This window comes from Pseudophryne corroboree, chromosome 1, assembly GCF_028390025.1.
Source record: "Pseudophryne corroboree isolate aPseCor3 chromosome 1, aPseCor3.hap2, whole genome shotgun sequence".
Classification (NCBI taxonomy): domain Eukaryota; kingdom Metazoa; phylum Chordata; class Amphibia; order Anura; family Myobatrachidae; genus Pseudophryne; species Pseudophryne corroboree.
The window spans coordinates 422,563,289-422,578,238 of NC_086444.1; the positions used below are offsets into that span (position 1 = coordinate 422,563,289).

The following is a 14,950-nucleotide window of genomic DNA, read 5'->3' on the forward strand; positions in this document are numbered from 1 at the left end:
GAAAATCGCTGCGATATGAAGAAAATTACCGAGCGAACAACTCGGAATGAGGGCCATTATGTACGATCTGCACACCCATGCCATCATTAGCAATGTCTTCTGGTTGACCCTGCTGCAGGGTCAATCAGAAGACATTGATAGCAATGCCATGCTGCTGAATGCAGCATGTAATTCCCCACTGCTCCATAGCTCCCTCTGCATTAGCATGTGTGTATGCACTTGGTGATGCAGGGCCTTGACGCCTGCAATGTCGACCGCATACCGCATACACAACGCTCCAATGTGTCGGGTTGAGTCACATCATTGTTTGGGGTCACTGGGTTATGTGTAAGTTTTGTGTCGACAGTGTAGAGGGATATAATTGGGTAGAATAGTTTATTGAGGTCACGTGGGTGGTTCAGGAATTTGATAAGTTTTCATGAAGAGGCAGGAATTCAGGGACCATTTAAAGGTTTGGAGATTAGAAGAAAGTCACATTGTGCCAGGGAGGGTATTTCACAGAGTTGGTGCTTCGCCCAAAAAAGTCCAGTAAGAATTACTGGTACAGGTTGAGTATCCATTATCCAAAACGCTTGGGACCAGGAGTATTTTGGATATCGGATTTTTCCATATTTTGGAATAAATGCATACCATAATGAGATATCATGGTGATGGGACCTAAATCTAAGCACAGAAGGCATTTATGTTACATATACATCTTATACACTCAGCCTGAAGGTCATTTTAGACAATATTTTTTATAATTTTGTGCATTAAACAAAGTGTATCCACATTCACACAATTCATTTATGTTTCATATACACCTTATACACAGCCTAGAGGTCATTTAATACAATATTTTTAATAACTTTGTGTGTGTATTAAACAAAGTTTATGTACATTGAGCCATCAAAAAACAAAAGGTTTCCCTTTCTCACTCTCACTCAAGAAAGTCCGTATTTTGGAATATTCCGTATTTCGGAATATTTGGATATGGGATACTCAACCTGTAACAGGAAATTAGTGGGAGTGAGAGGCAGATCTTGTGCATGTTGCACTGCAGTTGGGGCAGATATAACATGTGCAGAGAGAGTTAGATTTGGGTGTGGTGTGTTCAAACTGAAATCTAAATTGCAGTGCAAAAATAAAGCAGCCAGTATTTACCCTGCACAGAAACAATGTAACCCACCCACATCTAACTCTCTCTACATGTTACATCTGCCTCCCCTGCAGTGCAACATGGTTTTGCCCATTAGTGTGCTTTTTAGGTTTGCTAACAAACCTGAATGTCCTCCTCATACAGATATCCAAATATGGGCTATGATAATGATTCAGTCTTATATAATTAGTATGAAGACTAGAAAGTAGCAGAAGAAAACACTCACTTCTAAAAAATTCATCACAATGAAAAAGAGGAGCAGGAAAGCTGGGGCAACGATTAATCGGTCAAGCAGAAGGCGACGGAGTCCAGCTAGTGGCACAGAGGAAGGGATCGATTGTTCCAGGAACAGGTAGAAGTAGTGAGACAGTGGTCCTGTGAAGAAGAGTCTAGGGAAGAGAACAATTTCCTCTTCAAAACGAACAGTAATAATAGATGGGAATATGCTCCTAAACTGGCCATTACAGATAGATATACGCTACCAAAGCTACTATAGAAACAATGCTACTTTGCTATTTTAAAAGTACCAAGCATATATTACAAACCCCACCCAAACCCTAATTAAAATAAATAAATAATAATAAAAATAAATAAATATAGTATTTAGTCCATAAGTAGTAACTAGCAATTATTACAAAAACATGATTAAAATAGCATACGTGTGTAAACCATACCCACCAATTCATGTATGTCCAAAAAGGGCTTGAAAGCACATGGATTTAAAAACAGAAAACTAGAACAATAGTACAATGGAACATATGAGGGGTGTGCAATAAGTCTCTGGATGCACAAATAAGAGGATTTTGGTACTTACAGGTAAATCCTTTTCTTTGAATACATAGGGGTCACTGGAGTACTTTTGGGATATGGACAGGGCGTTAGGAGGGATAGGCACATTTAAATATTTAAATTAGTAACCCTTCACCCCCTTCATACTCCCAAGATGCCTCAGTGTTTTTTTGCTGAGCCGAACAGGAGCAAAAGAAAGGATGAACAATGGAGAATTACATATAACATTATCACACAACGGACAACTAGAAAGTTGACACAACAACAGATAACAAGCACCATAACATTTAAACAAGCCGGTAATAAAGACTTACCATAAGATATACTGAACTCAACACAACACAGGTGAGACTGCTCTGGGCGGGCGTCCAGTGACCCTATGGATTCAAAGAAAAGGATTTACCTGGTAAGTACAAAAATCCTGTTTTCTTTTTCATCCACTAGGGGTCACTGGAGTACTCTTAGGACGTACCAAAGATTCTCCCTTGGGCGGTAGAGCTGGTTGGCACCTTTAACAGTAGACGGCCAAAGCTAGATGCTGATGCCGCAGAATTATCAAATTTGTAAAAGCGCACAAACGTGTGCAGTGACGACCATGTAGCTGCAAGGCAAAGTTCCGTCGTGGAAGCTGCCCAAGACGTTCCCACAGAACGCGTGGAATGTGTTGAAATATATGCAGGCGGTTATAGGCTAGCATGAAAGTAAGCTTGACGAATGGTCAGCTTAATCCATCTAGTCAAGGTCTGTTTTGTTGGAAGCTGGCCAACGTATCGTGACTGCATCATAGAGAACAAATGTATCTGTTTTATGTACTGTTGATGTTCGAGCTACATAAATGCAAAGCGCACGAACCACATCCAAAGTAAAATACCAAATAAAATATACGTAGCCAAGCGCTCTGTCACTCCAAACTATGTGCTGCCAGTAATATAGGGCTACTCAACCCTATTAGTGAAAAAAGTAAAAATATGGATTCAAATTGGTGAATTAACTTTTCGTTACTCTGTCTGCATAAATATCGACTGCAGACAGAAGTGACTCATATCAGCTGCACAAAGTAGCTTATAGGGTGCAACTTTGTTTCAATTGATAAGCAGTGTTTATAGTGCTACAATTAAAGCGATTTCAGGGATCTCTACCTGCACAGAATTGACTGCTGCTATCTTAAAGTTTTTTTAATTTCATTATAATATTGGGTGGTTTAGAGTACCGGCTGGTGGTTATGGATTGCTAATGTATTTATTTTAATAAATGTATTTTTACGTCCAATATATGTGCGCTGTAATATTCTCTTTCACATTCAAAGTAGCTGGAGTTCCTGAACTTTCTGAAAATGCAGGAACTACGATTGGTTGATTTGTGAAAAGAAGATACTACCTTTCCATGATAGAAACTTAACATCCACTTGTTATAAGGGTTCAAAAATTGATGACAGCAAAAAGTTGAAAACTAGATACAAGTCCCATGAAGTTGCAGGTGGTATAAACGGAGGTTGAACTCTAAGGACAGCTTGCAGGAACGTATGCACTGTTGGCAAAAGAGCCAAACGGCGCTAAAAGAAAATGGACAAAGCAGAAACCTGCACCTTTAGTGTCGCTAAAGGTAGTCCTCCATCTAACCCAGTGTGTAAAACATACTTGCCTACCTGACCCTCTGCATGAGATAGAAAATGCTCTGTTCCTGGTAATGTATGATTGCCATCACCTGTGGTGAAACACCTTTTTTCTCAATTAACTAGCTCACCACAGGTGATGGCAATCATACATTACCAGGCAAGTCCAGGAACAGAGCATTTTCTCCCTCATGGAGAGGGTCAGGTAGGCAAGTATGCTGTAAAACCAGCAAGAGAAGGGGATTACTTGAAAGATGTTGGAAACTTCAGAGATTCACACTAACCAATATAAGCTCGTCAAATCCTTTGATAATGAGCTACTGTAACTGGCTTCCTAGCATGTAACATAGTTGGTATAACAGACTCCGGAATGCCCTCTCGTCTTAAGAGAGCAGTTTCAACAGCCACCCCGTCAAATGCAGCAGCGCTAAATCGGGGTAAAGAAACAGACCCTGTTGCAGAAGGTCTAGACGTAGCAGAAGCAGCCACGGATCGTCTGCGAGTAGACTGCGGAGATCCGAGAACCACTCTGAGGCCAATGAGGCGCTACTAGTATGACAGTAGTGGACTCTCTTTTGATCCGCTTTAGCAACCGAGGATGCAGCAGAAATGGTGGAAATAGATACACGAGGCTGTATGGCCACGCTATGGTGAGAGCATCCACTGTCACTGCCTTTGGATCTGTTGTTTTGGACACATTCTTGGGTGTCTGATGAGTTTGGCGAGATGCCATTAGAACCACCTGTGGGTAACCCCACCATTGGACTAACATCTGGATGTAAAGCCCATTCTCCTGGATACAAATCCTGACGACTGAGATAATCTGCTTCTTAGTTGTCCACTCCAGGAATGAACACTGACAATATCAGTTGGTGATGCTCGGCCCAATTGAGAATTCAAGCAACTTCTGGCATGGCCATGCAACTTCAAGTTCCTCTTGTTTGTTCATGTATGCGACTGCCGTTGTGTTGTCCGACTGAACCTGAACAGGCTGAGACTGGAATATGTGAACTGCCTGTTGCGGAGCATTGTAAATTGCCCTGAGTTCCAGGACATTTATTGACCGTAATCTTTCTCTGTCTGACCATAGACCCTGAAGCTGACAATGTAGGACTACTGCTCCCCAATCTCTGAGACTTACGTCTGTCCTCAAAATTATCCTATTCCAGACTCTGAACCGTTTTCCTGCAGTGAGATTTTGTATGTGGAGCCACCCGAGTAGTGATACTCCAGCCCTTAGAGACAACCGCACAATCCAATGAATTTGTAGACGAGAGCCTGATCTAGCTGAAAAGGACGCGAGTGAAATCTTCCGAACTGGAGTGCTTCGAAAGACGACACCATCTTTCCTAACAGTCCAATGCACAAGTGCACCGAGATTGTCTGTGGTTTGAGCACTAATTGTACCAGATGTTTTCTGTACTGGCAGATAAATTCGTTGATTCACCGTATCCAGAATAATTCCTAGAAATTGAATCCTTTGAGACGGGACCAGGCGTGATTTTTTTTTTTTTTAAAGTTGACAATCCAACCATGCTGAACTAGTACATTGTACGTTAGTAAGGCATTCTGATGGAGCATTTGTTGAGACGAAGCCTTGATGAGCTCATCTCAGTAAGGAACTATTATCACTCCCATATACCTGAGATAAGCAATTATTGTGAACATAACTTTTGTGAATATGCGAGGAGCTGATGAGAGGCCAAACGGTAGTGCCTGAAATAGATAATGGTTTTGTTGTACTGCAAACCTTAAGTACACCTGTTGCGGTGGCCAAATTGAAATGTGCAAGTACGCATCCTTGAGATCCAGCAAAATCATGAATTCCTGTGGTTCTAAACCTTCAATCGCTGACCACAGGGATTCCATCTTTAATCTATAGTAAGTGACGTACTTATTGAGCCCTTATAGGTTCAATATCAGTCTGACTGAGCCGTCTGGCTTAGCCCCTGACCTTGTCTGTGTACTGGTACCAGCATTAAAACTGCTGAATCTACTAGAGACTGAATAGCGGTCTGCAGAACTGCCTTCTTGTCTACTGACACAGGCAGACCGGTCTTGAAAAACCGAATTGATGGTAGACCATCAATCTCTATTTTGTTCCCCTGAACACTAAAGTGCGAATCCACTCAACTGTGATGTCTGAAACCACACCAAGTGATTTGAAGGCGTGCTCCCACAACTGAAGATCCAAGATGGGCTGGAAGCCTGTGATGCCACTAGTTTGTCAGCTGGCTTTTTGTCTAGACGACGGTTAGTGGCTTGTTGAAAACCACGTTCTCTAAGACGTCTACTCTGTATGGGTATTCCTTGAGCACGGTCTCGATAGGACTAAAGACTAAAGAATGTGAATGCTGGTCCAGCGTATTTCCTTTTCGGAACTGGTGCGGGCAACGGTAGGAAAACAGACTTTCCCCCAGTAGCCTGAAAAATACATTTGTCCAATTGAGGACCAAATAACATATTGCCAGTATAAGGCGACGCCTCAAGTGTCGTTTTGTATCAGCCTCGGCCTGCCAAGAACGTAACAAAAGCGCCCATCGGGCCGCAATTATTGAAGCTGAAAGCTGAGAACTAACTTTTCCGACATCCCTAGAAGCTGTACCTAAATACTCAGCCGATTCAGAAAAGTGATCGGGGAGAAGTATAAGCTGTCTGGGGAAAAGGCCTAACCAAAGCTGTTTCGCCCACGCAACCAGAGCCTTGTTAAACAAAACTCCAACTAAAGCAGGTCTAAGCAATACCCCTGCTGCTGTATACATGGACTTTAGCATGGCCTCCAGTTTATGCTCAGACAGGTCTTTAAGAGTCGTTGCAGCCGGGACTGGAATAGTTAACTACTTTGAAAGTTTTGAAATGGAAGAATCTACTGGTGGCAAATTTTTCCACCCAGTTGTCACATCCTGTGGTCAGGGGCATATCTACGGAGGAAGGGACCCTGTGTGCAGTCTCCACGAGTGGGCCCCCCTCCTCCTCCGTAGCCGGCAGCGCAATTAGTGCTCTGAGCATTATAGAGACACTGGCACAGTGCCAGAGTCTCTCTAGTGCTCAGAGCACTAAATGCACTGCCGGCTACGGAGGAGGGCGAGGACGCCGATGAACATCAGAAAGGTAAGAATAGACGAAATGGGTGCAGTGTGCGCGGTGTGGGCCCCCTCTGGACCCAGGGGCCCATGTGCACCGCACACACTGCACCCATTATAGATACGCCACTGCCTGTGGAAAAGGATAGACAAAAATCGCTTTAGTATCTGGATTTTGCCACTTTCCGTCAACTGCTTATTTAGAGAATCTGAATAAGGAACACACACAGTCTCCCTTAGTCTTTTAGCAAATAAAACTTCAAGTTTTGACAGAGGATGTCTCAGTGAAACGTAATACCTGGCGAACTGCCCTAATGTTATCAGATCTGGCAATAAATTGTCAGAATGCAACACCAAGGACACCGGTAAATTATGAGAGAAACGATGACTACTCCTAGGAATTGAACTATACATGGACTTTTGTAAACCCTGCAAAGTTCTAGAAATATCCTGAGCCCACTCTGGCTGCTCAGACGCTATTAACCTAGAATCAGATTTAGCCGCTTCACATTTTTGTGCAGCGCCCAACTCAGACTTCAAATCAGCCATCACACCTGCCATCATCTCCCAAGAAGGATCAGGGCAGAGGACCGTATTTGATCCTGTATTTGCAACACACACTGTGCAAGTGAAAGTTCCTTCATGTAACACAGATATCGCAGACAAGCTGCCTTTGATTGTACAGTAGCTTTACCCTCATGCACACAGACAGTACAATAGTGCAACACAAGTCCTCACGACTCAGTAAAAAAAATGAATTTAAGTGTGTATTAGACTAAGTGCACCACACTTGTTACACACCAAGATCTGTTAAAGGTGTGCTTTACTGAAATTCCTACTAACACACCTGCCCCTCCAGTGGCCGTGTTATAGGACCAGCACCAAATTCCTGCTGGAAGAAGCAGGAAGTGATTTTAAAATTTTCAACATAATACATTAGTGTACTCATATGCAATACATAAACACTCTTAATTATATTCTTGTCCTCCCCCTATATTGAGGGACCACAATGAAATCCCCCCCCCCCCCCCACCGCTCTCGCAGGTGAGCTGTGTGCTGTGCTTGCAGTAAGCTCCGGCTACCAATCTCCTCCTCCCTGTGTGAGTGCGGGCGGCGGCCAGCGACAGCAGGGGAAGCTGACAGCGGCCGGGATCAGGGGAGCTGTGACGCCCGCCAGCGGCAGCAGCGGAAGCTGACCGCAGCCATCAGGGGACTGGGCACAGTAAGTGAGAGCTGGGGAGCGGTGAGGGCGCACAGCGGCAGCAGAGAGCTGTCCGCGCCCGGGAGTGGATACAGTTCAACATAACTTCCCCCACACATGGCGGGGTCTACCCCCAGCAACCAAATGGCCCCAATTGAGCGGTGGCAGCTGGAGCTGTCCACCATGACATACTGCAGCACTGGCGAGAGTGAGTTAGGTGCAGCCTCTTTACCTCCCTGCACATATACAGATCTGCCTGTAATAGTAAAAATGGTACACGGAGCGGCAGCAACATGAGCTGGCCGTCGCTCTTACCTTCTGCACCGCACTGCCGGGGTCTGGAGGCACTTCCGGATCTTCTCTTCAAGCTTTGTCCTGCTCCCTGCAGCCAAGGCTGAATCTGCGAACGCTGATGAGAGTCTATGGCAGGGCTTCGCTGCATAAGCGCCAACAAGCACTCAGTCCCAGACCCAAGCTTCTTAATAAGCTGGGAACGGCTGTGATGAAAAAATTAAAAGTAGTAAAAAAAAAAAAAAAAAAAAAAAAAAAAAAAAAAAAGTCTGGAGTAGATCCAGTGTGCCTTTCCCTGGTAAAGGCACAAAAAACACTGAGGCATCTTGGAAGTATGGAGGGGGTGGAGGGTTACCAATTTAAATATTTAAATGTGCCTATCCCCGTCCATATCCCAAGAGTACTCCGGTGACCCCTAGTGGATGAAAAATAAATTATATTTACAAACAAAAAGAACATTACATTTTTTCAAAGCATTTGCCAGAGGAGTTGAATGTATTCAAACCACTGGGTGAAGCAGCTAGACCAGTCCGAAGCAGGTAAGGTTTCTACATGCTGTATTAAAAGGTCCCCACTGCAGATTTCAGTGACTCAAAACGAATCCCACGCATCTTCATTTGTGGGAACATGAAGTCGCAGGGGGCCAAGTCTGGACTGTACGGCAGATGACCAAGCTCCTAGATGTGTTTTTGGGCAGGTGTATTGTCGAGATGAAGGAGGGCACCACAAGCATGAGTTCCTGGACAGTTCCTACAAATGGCTTCCTGCACTTGCATTAAGCATTGGCTGGCATACCAGTCCTCAGTGACGGTGCAATGTTGCACAAGTGGTAAGGTAGCTACATGACCAGTCTTGGCTACAAAAAAAGCCACCATCTACTCTGCAATGCTGCACTCACGTTGGAAGTTCCATGGTGGTGCACCTTCAACTGGGATCCACTGGGCTGACTGTCGTTTGGTATCAGGTGTGAAACTGTAGATCCAGGATTCATCACGACTGATGCTCTCACACACAGTTTTAGCGGATGCCCTCAATCCTGTCCATCATGTTGCAGCATTACGTCAACCCAAGCCTCCTTCTGCTCTAGAGCTGATGAGGTACCCAGTATGCAGAAACCTTGCTCAGGGAAAGCTTTTCATGAAGTATCAAGCAAATGGATCCCAATGAGATGCCCATCACCTCTAACTGGGCCACGGTCACCCTGGCGTCCAACTCAACTACAGCTCACACAGCAACAATGTTGTCCTCTGTGATGGCAGACACAGGTCAGCTGCGACACTCCTCATCTTCCAAAGATGGCGCCTCCTCCTCAAAAACAGCTTGCAGTCGGTGAACTCTCCTGCAGTCGCAGTCCATTCTTTTATTCACAGAAGTTCATGGCTCTCCAGTGGCCTCTGTTGAGCTCCATAACGAGTCTGCGAAGGAAGTGAACATGCGGACTTCTTCGGTCTGCTGTGCTGCTTATATATTATGTACTGAGGCTTGACATTTCACCAGAACTATAGTCATAGATTACAGTTCTCTACCAGACAGTCTACTCTACCTATGCACTGCACATCCGGAAACTTATTGCACACCCCTCGTATTTGTTAAATATATGAAAACTGGTATATGGAAGTGCTATAATTCTCAGCAACCAAACACTTGCTTTCGTTTCCTAAATTGTCATTTCCTAAATGACAGTACAGTATATGTTGGGATGCATCAACTGGTTTTATAGTCTACCAGTTCACAGATGTGCGGTGGAGGTGATTTTCCGCCCAGTGTGCACAAGCAGCGCTCTTTCTGCGTGTACAGGGAGATCTGATCGCCTCTGCCTGATTGACAGGCAGAGGCGTTCGCGGCAAGACAACGTGGCGAGACAACGCAGCGCTGCAGAGGCTTAGCGTGGGAAATGGGGCAGCCATGTGACGTCATGTCTGACTGCTGCAACAGGGAAAATGGCAGTGGCCCGAATGCCCTCACAGCCAGGCTGCACAGGCAGGTGCATTCCATTATTCAGCAATGCGATCGCAATTGAATTGCAACAGCATCATTGGCCACCACTAGCAGAGGTGTGAAAGCATCGCATGGCGGTGATGCTTTCGCACCTGGTGAGTGGCTTCCTCCCGACGCAGCGTAGCAGACACCCACCATGTTGAGGGTCACAGCGGCTGCGTGTGACGTCATGCTACAGATGTGACGGCCCGCCCCAGCAACGGTCCAGACACGCCTGCGTTGTCCGGACTGTGTCCCCCCCAACCGTCTCTGCCTGTCAGTCATGCAGAGGCTTTCGCATCTCACTATGTGCGCATGCGCAGTGCAGCCGCTGCACATACGACATTGGGCTTAAGCCTGAGGTCGCTGCCATTGCAGCGACCAGGTCTGAATTAAGTCCTTAAGATGGGACACCAGTTTCTGATGGAACTTGCACACTCAGTACGAGCTAGAAATGTGTCCTCATACATTTAGCCTCAATACGCTATGCACCATGAGAAGCCTGGTTTGAATGAGCTGCCAGTTCCCAGGCAGCTCTGCTAACTTTGGGCGTCTTCTTTTTTTGCCAAAAATGCATCTTATTCGCATCGCTATGTGAAAAGGACGCACAAGCAGCATATGCTGATTAACACAATATGCGGCTAAATTCTGTGTGTGACTGCGGCTGTATCTACATACAAAATGCTACATTACAGTGTTTTCCTGGAAAACCTTATAATGTAGCATTTCATATGCAGATACAGCCGCAGTCACACCATAGAATATAGGCATGCCACATATCATTTTAATCAGCATAAGCTGCTTGTGCATAGTGATACAAAGAAGAAGCATTTTAACAGAAAAAGTATCACATAAAGATGCCTGGCGCTACCGAATCACACCACAGCATGGCGTGAGTAGAAGGACAGTTTAACGTGACTGCAGCAAGGATGTAGGAGGACACATCTGTAGGTATAAAGTACCAAAACGAAGGACAATGGCAAAACAATGGGCGGCGTGGCCTTCTGCAAGGCAAACATATACGCAGCATAGATGAGTGGATACTTGCATTTGGATAAGGTAGTAAACAGGCTGAAGTAGGTGAATGGAAAAATGTCTGCAGATGAGTCAGACTCGGCATGAGACCCATTGTGTTCTGAAATAGATTTTAACAAAGGAAAACAGGATCCATCTAAAACCTGATAGCAGTGAACGGAAATCTGTAAGTAAACTCTCTGATGCTGGTTTATATACAACACTTATTTTGTTTTACTGCAGTTATATCTATGAACAATAAAAACACACACAGCACTTTAAAACAATATTTATTCTGCGTTCAGATTGCTCGCTTATAAAAATTAAATAAAATAAAAAAATTGTGTGGGAAGGGGAAGTGCATCTTCAGTTGCTCTGTATAAGGAACACAAATATCGTACCGTAGGTCACATGATCACAAGATTTTGGTTTGACCAACTATTGTACTGTGTGTTCCGAAAAGGATTATTATACGTTTAGTCCAGTCTTTAGCTTAATGCAACAAGTCACTTAGGGGCCTATTTATCACCATCCGCATCCAGGATGCGGATGACAGGTGACAAAATCGCCCAAACTCACACTGCGATAATTGATTACATCGCAGGGATGTATCAATTATCGCATGCAGGGACAGAGCTTGCGGTCAAGCTCTGTCCCTGTGATACTCCGCAGCATCATCGGGGTATTTTTAAAAAAAAAATACCCCGATGTCCTGCTGCGCATGCGCCGCCGTCATTGCCTCTACCGCCCGGTCAACTACCCCCCCCACCCCGTCGCGACTAGCCCCGTGCGCCGCGGATACCCCCCACCCCCACCCAAGAAGATCAATATACTCACCAGTCCAGGGAGCCGGTCCGCGCTGCTTCTGCTGGGCTGCCTGGCGCCGGATCCTGTGCGCTGCGGTGACCCCCGGTGCTGTAAAGTGCGCTGCCGCTTTGCAGCATCACTTGACTGCACCGGGGTCACATTGCAGCACATGGGGGACCCAGCGCCCGGCAGCGATCACCGGAGCAGCGGACACCGGCTCCCTGGACAGGCAAGTATGGTTTTTTTTTTCACACTGATCAGCTTGTGTGTCCAGCGGACACGCATAGCTGATCACTCTGCCGGGTCCCCGCTCAGCTTTCTCTACCAGGGGCAGAGAAAGCTGGGAAAAATACCACAATATCGCAGTGCTGCCCTGTGAACTCGCCCATCCCCCCCCCCCCCCCCCAAAAAAAAAAAAGTGAATTAAAGGGTTTGGAGCAGTTTTTCATGAAAACTGCTCCAAATGCCCTTTAATACATTCAGGCGATACTAAAATAATGTGGAAAGGGTGTGAAAACACTCTTATTCACATTATTTTAGTAAAAATAATGTTAATAAATAGACCCCTTAATGATTCCCATAACCATTGTTGTTTATCCTGAAAAGTGTCATGCTGTTCATTAGGCTTTAATTATATGGCACAATTGTTAAATTGGTCATTGATCTGGCAATTCAAAAATCATGGTAAAGCAGTGCAATTACAATGAGAAAGAGCTTTTGAAATGTGTAAAATGTATAAAGGAAATCTACCTACTGTACGGTACCTATAAATTATCTTAAACCCTTTGCTGCAGTAGAGGAGTGGGACTTGTCATTTACATGAAACTTAAAACTGCAGAAGAAAAGTCCTCCTCTTAATTTACAGAAACTAGAGTGGGAGTGCATATAAATAACCTCTTCCCCACTTATCCTAATGACCATAGTATAGGCAATTTACTGCATAAACACTCAAAGTATCCCTAAGTATTTTATTTTTATTCTTTTAATCTCTGCATTACAAACAGTATATTATTCTTATCCCTGTACTACAGAAATTACTACATTATACCTTACAATACAGAAAACAAGATTTTTAATTATCTCCAATATCTGCTGCGTAAATCCAGGGGAACTTAAATCTAACATAATTGATACTAGTGTAATGTAACGTTAGTACTGCCAGGTATCAGTAGTTTACTGAAATAGCTGTAAAGCAACAAATTAGCTTTCGCTTTTATGTTATTTATTTTTTTAACTTGTTTTAGACTTTTCAATACACAAAGTAAAAGACACACAAGCACGTGTAGGGGCATAGGTCATACCATTAGCATGGAAATGTGAAAGTCCAAGTACAGTACGAAAATAGACAATAGTGGACTGAATGATGTGAATAAATGTTCCACGGGTATGAATTATGTTGTAGAAGGGAGACGTAAACACCGTCCACGGGTTATAGTGCACGGTTATGACTGTCAATTTACAGAAGGTAATAGATAAAAGATAGCTTGAAGCTGATTGGTTACTTTGCTTTGGGCAACCTCGGACACTTTCTCTTTAGAAGGTTGGATACATACAGATGCATCCTCATACATCTAGCTTCAACACACCATGCAGCGTGAGCCACCAGATCCCGTGCAACTCTGCTAACGTAGTGTCTTTTTTTGATAAAAACGTGTTAGTCATAACGCAACGCAACTAGGACGCATTGTATATCTGTGTGTGGCCAAGTCTGTATACGGAGCATAACAGACCTTGTATTGGAAAACCCCCCACAGCTGCTACATAGTAGCACTTTGTGTACAGCTTTAGAGACTCAGTCGCACACAGATATACAAGTGTCATATCAAATAAATCAGCAGTCTCCTGGTGCACCCTAGTCGCATTTTATTGCAACTGAGACACTAACAAAATGCCAGAAAATTCTCACACGACTGTCACGATTCTGACTTATTTCATTTGTGTACTAAGTGATTTCTTGTGTATTAGCTCTGGTCTTGCAGGGTTTTCAGGGTTCAGTACGGATGGTGTAATGGTTAGGATTACTGCCTCACAGCACTGAGGTCATGGGTTCAGTTCCCACCATGTCCCTAACTGTGTGGAGTTTGTATATTCTCCCTGCACTTGCGTGGGTTTCCTCCGGGTATTCCGGTTTCCTCCCACAATCCAAAAATATACTGGTAGGTTAACTGGCTTCCAACAAATTATCCTTAGTGTGAATGTGTCTGTGTGTACATGTGATAGGGAATATAGATTGTAAGCTCCACTGGGGCAGGGACTGATGTGAATGGCCAAATATTCTCTGTACAGCACTGCAGAATGTGTGTGCGCTATATAAATAACTGGTAATAAATAAATAATAAATAAAATCTCAGTCTTGCTTTAAGCACCATACAGACTACAGCTTCCAAGCTGCTATACCTTCAGTGTAAAGGTGCGTACACACTATGCAATACTCTCCATGAGCGATATTGCAGTGTTTTCCCTACCCTCCCGGACGACCGACCTAGTACTTACACACTGTACGATACCACAAGCGATATCGTACAGTGACGTCATGCCGTGGCTGGCCCGTACCTGCCATTTTGGACGATACGTCCAAGTTGAGCTGCACGCACAGCCAACAGCGGGAGACGATAACGCTCGAGGCCGCGCATCGTACATAGCGTACACCCGTGGTTCTCAAAACTTTTTGGAATCACTGCACCTTAGCGTATCAGAATTTTTTTCACGGCACACCTAGGCCAAAAGTTTCGTATTGAGATATTAAGAAATATTAAATCAAGCATATTGTGTTTATCCGTCATCCTTAGGTTTGTGTTGTGAGGGACCAGATTTGCCTCTGTTTGTACACATTTTATGATTAGCAGCCACCAGCACTGATTTGCCAATTACATTTACCATAAATAATTTTAACTGGTCCTGGACCACCAACCCAGAGCACCCCTGCAAGGGTCCTGAGGCACCCCAGGGTGTCACAGCAGTTTGAGAACCACTGGCGTACACACTTGCCGATATCACAAATTATATCACTGAGAGTGGTGAAAATTAGTAATATCGCT

At 44.4% G+C, this 14,950-nt stretch overlaps 1 protein-coding gene across 1 annotated transcript in view; it reads right to left on the reverse strand.

Moving 5' to 3' along the window:
* PXMP2 (peroxisomal membrane protein 2) overlaps positions 1 to 14,950 on the reverse strand; it is a 59,272-nt gene that overhangs the window by 21,215 nt on the left and 23,107 nt on the right. The window contains exon 3 of the mRNA XM_063913395.1: positions 1,365 to 1,527. Coding sequence (XP_063769465.1) covers positions 1,365 to 1,527 — 163 coding nt within the window. The remainder of the gene's footprint in view (positions 1 to 1,364; positions 1,528 to 14,950) is intronic.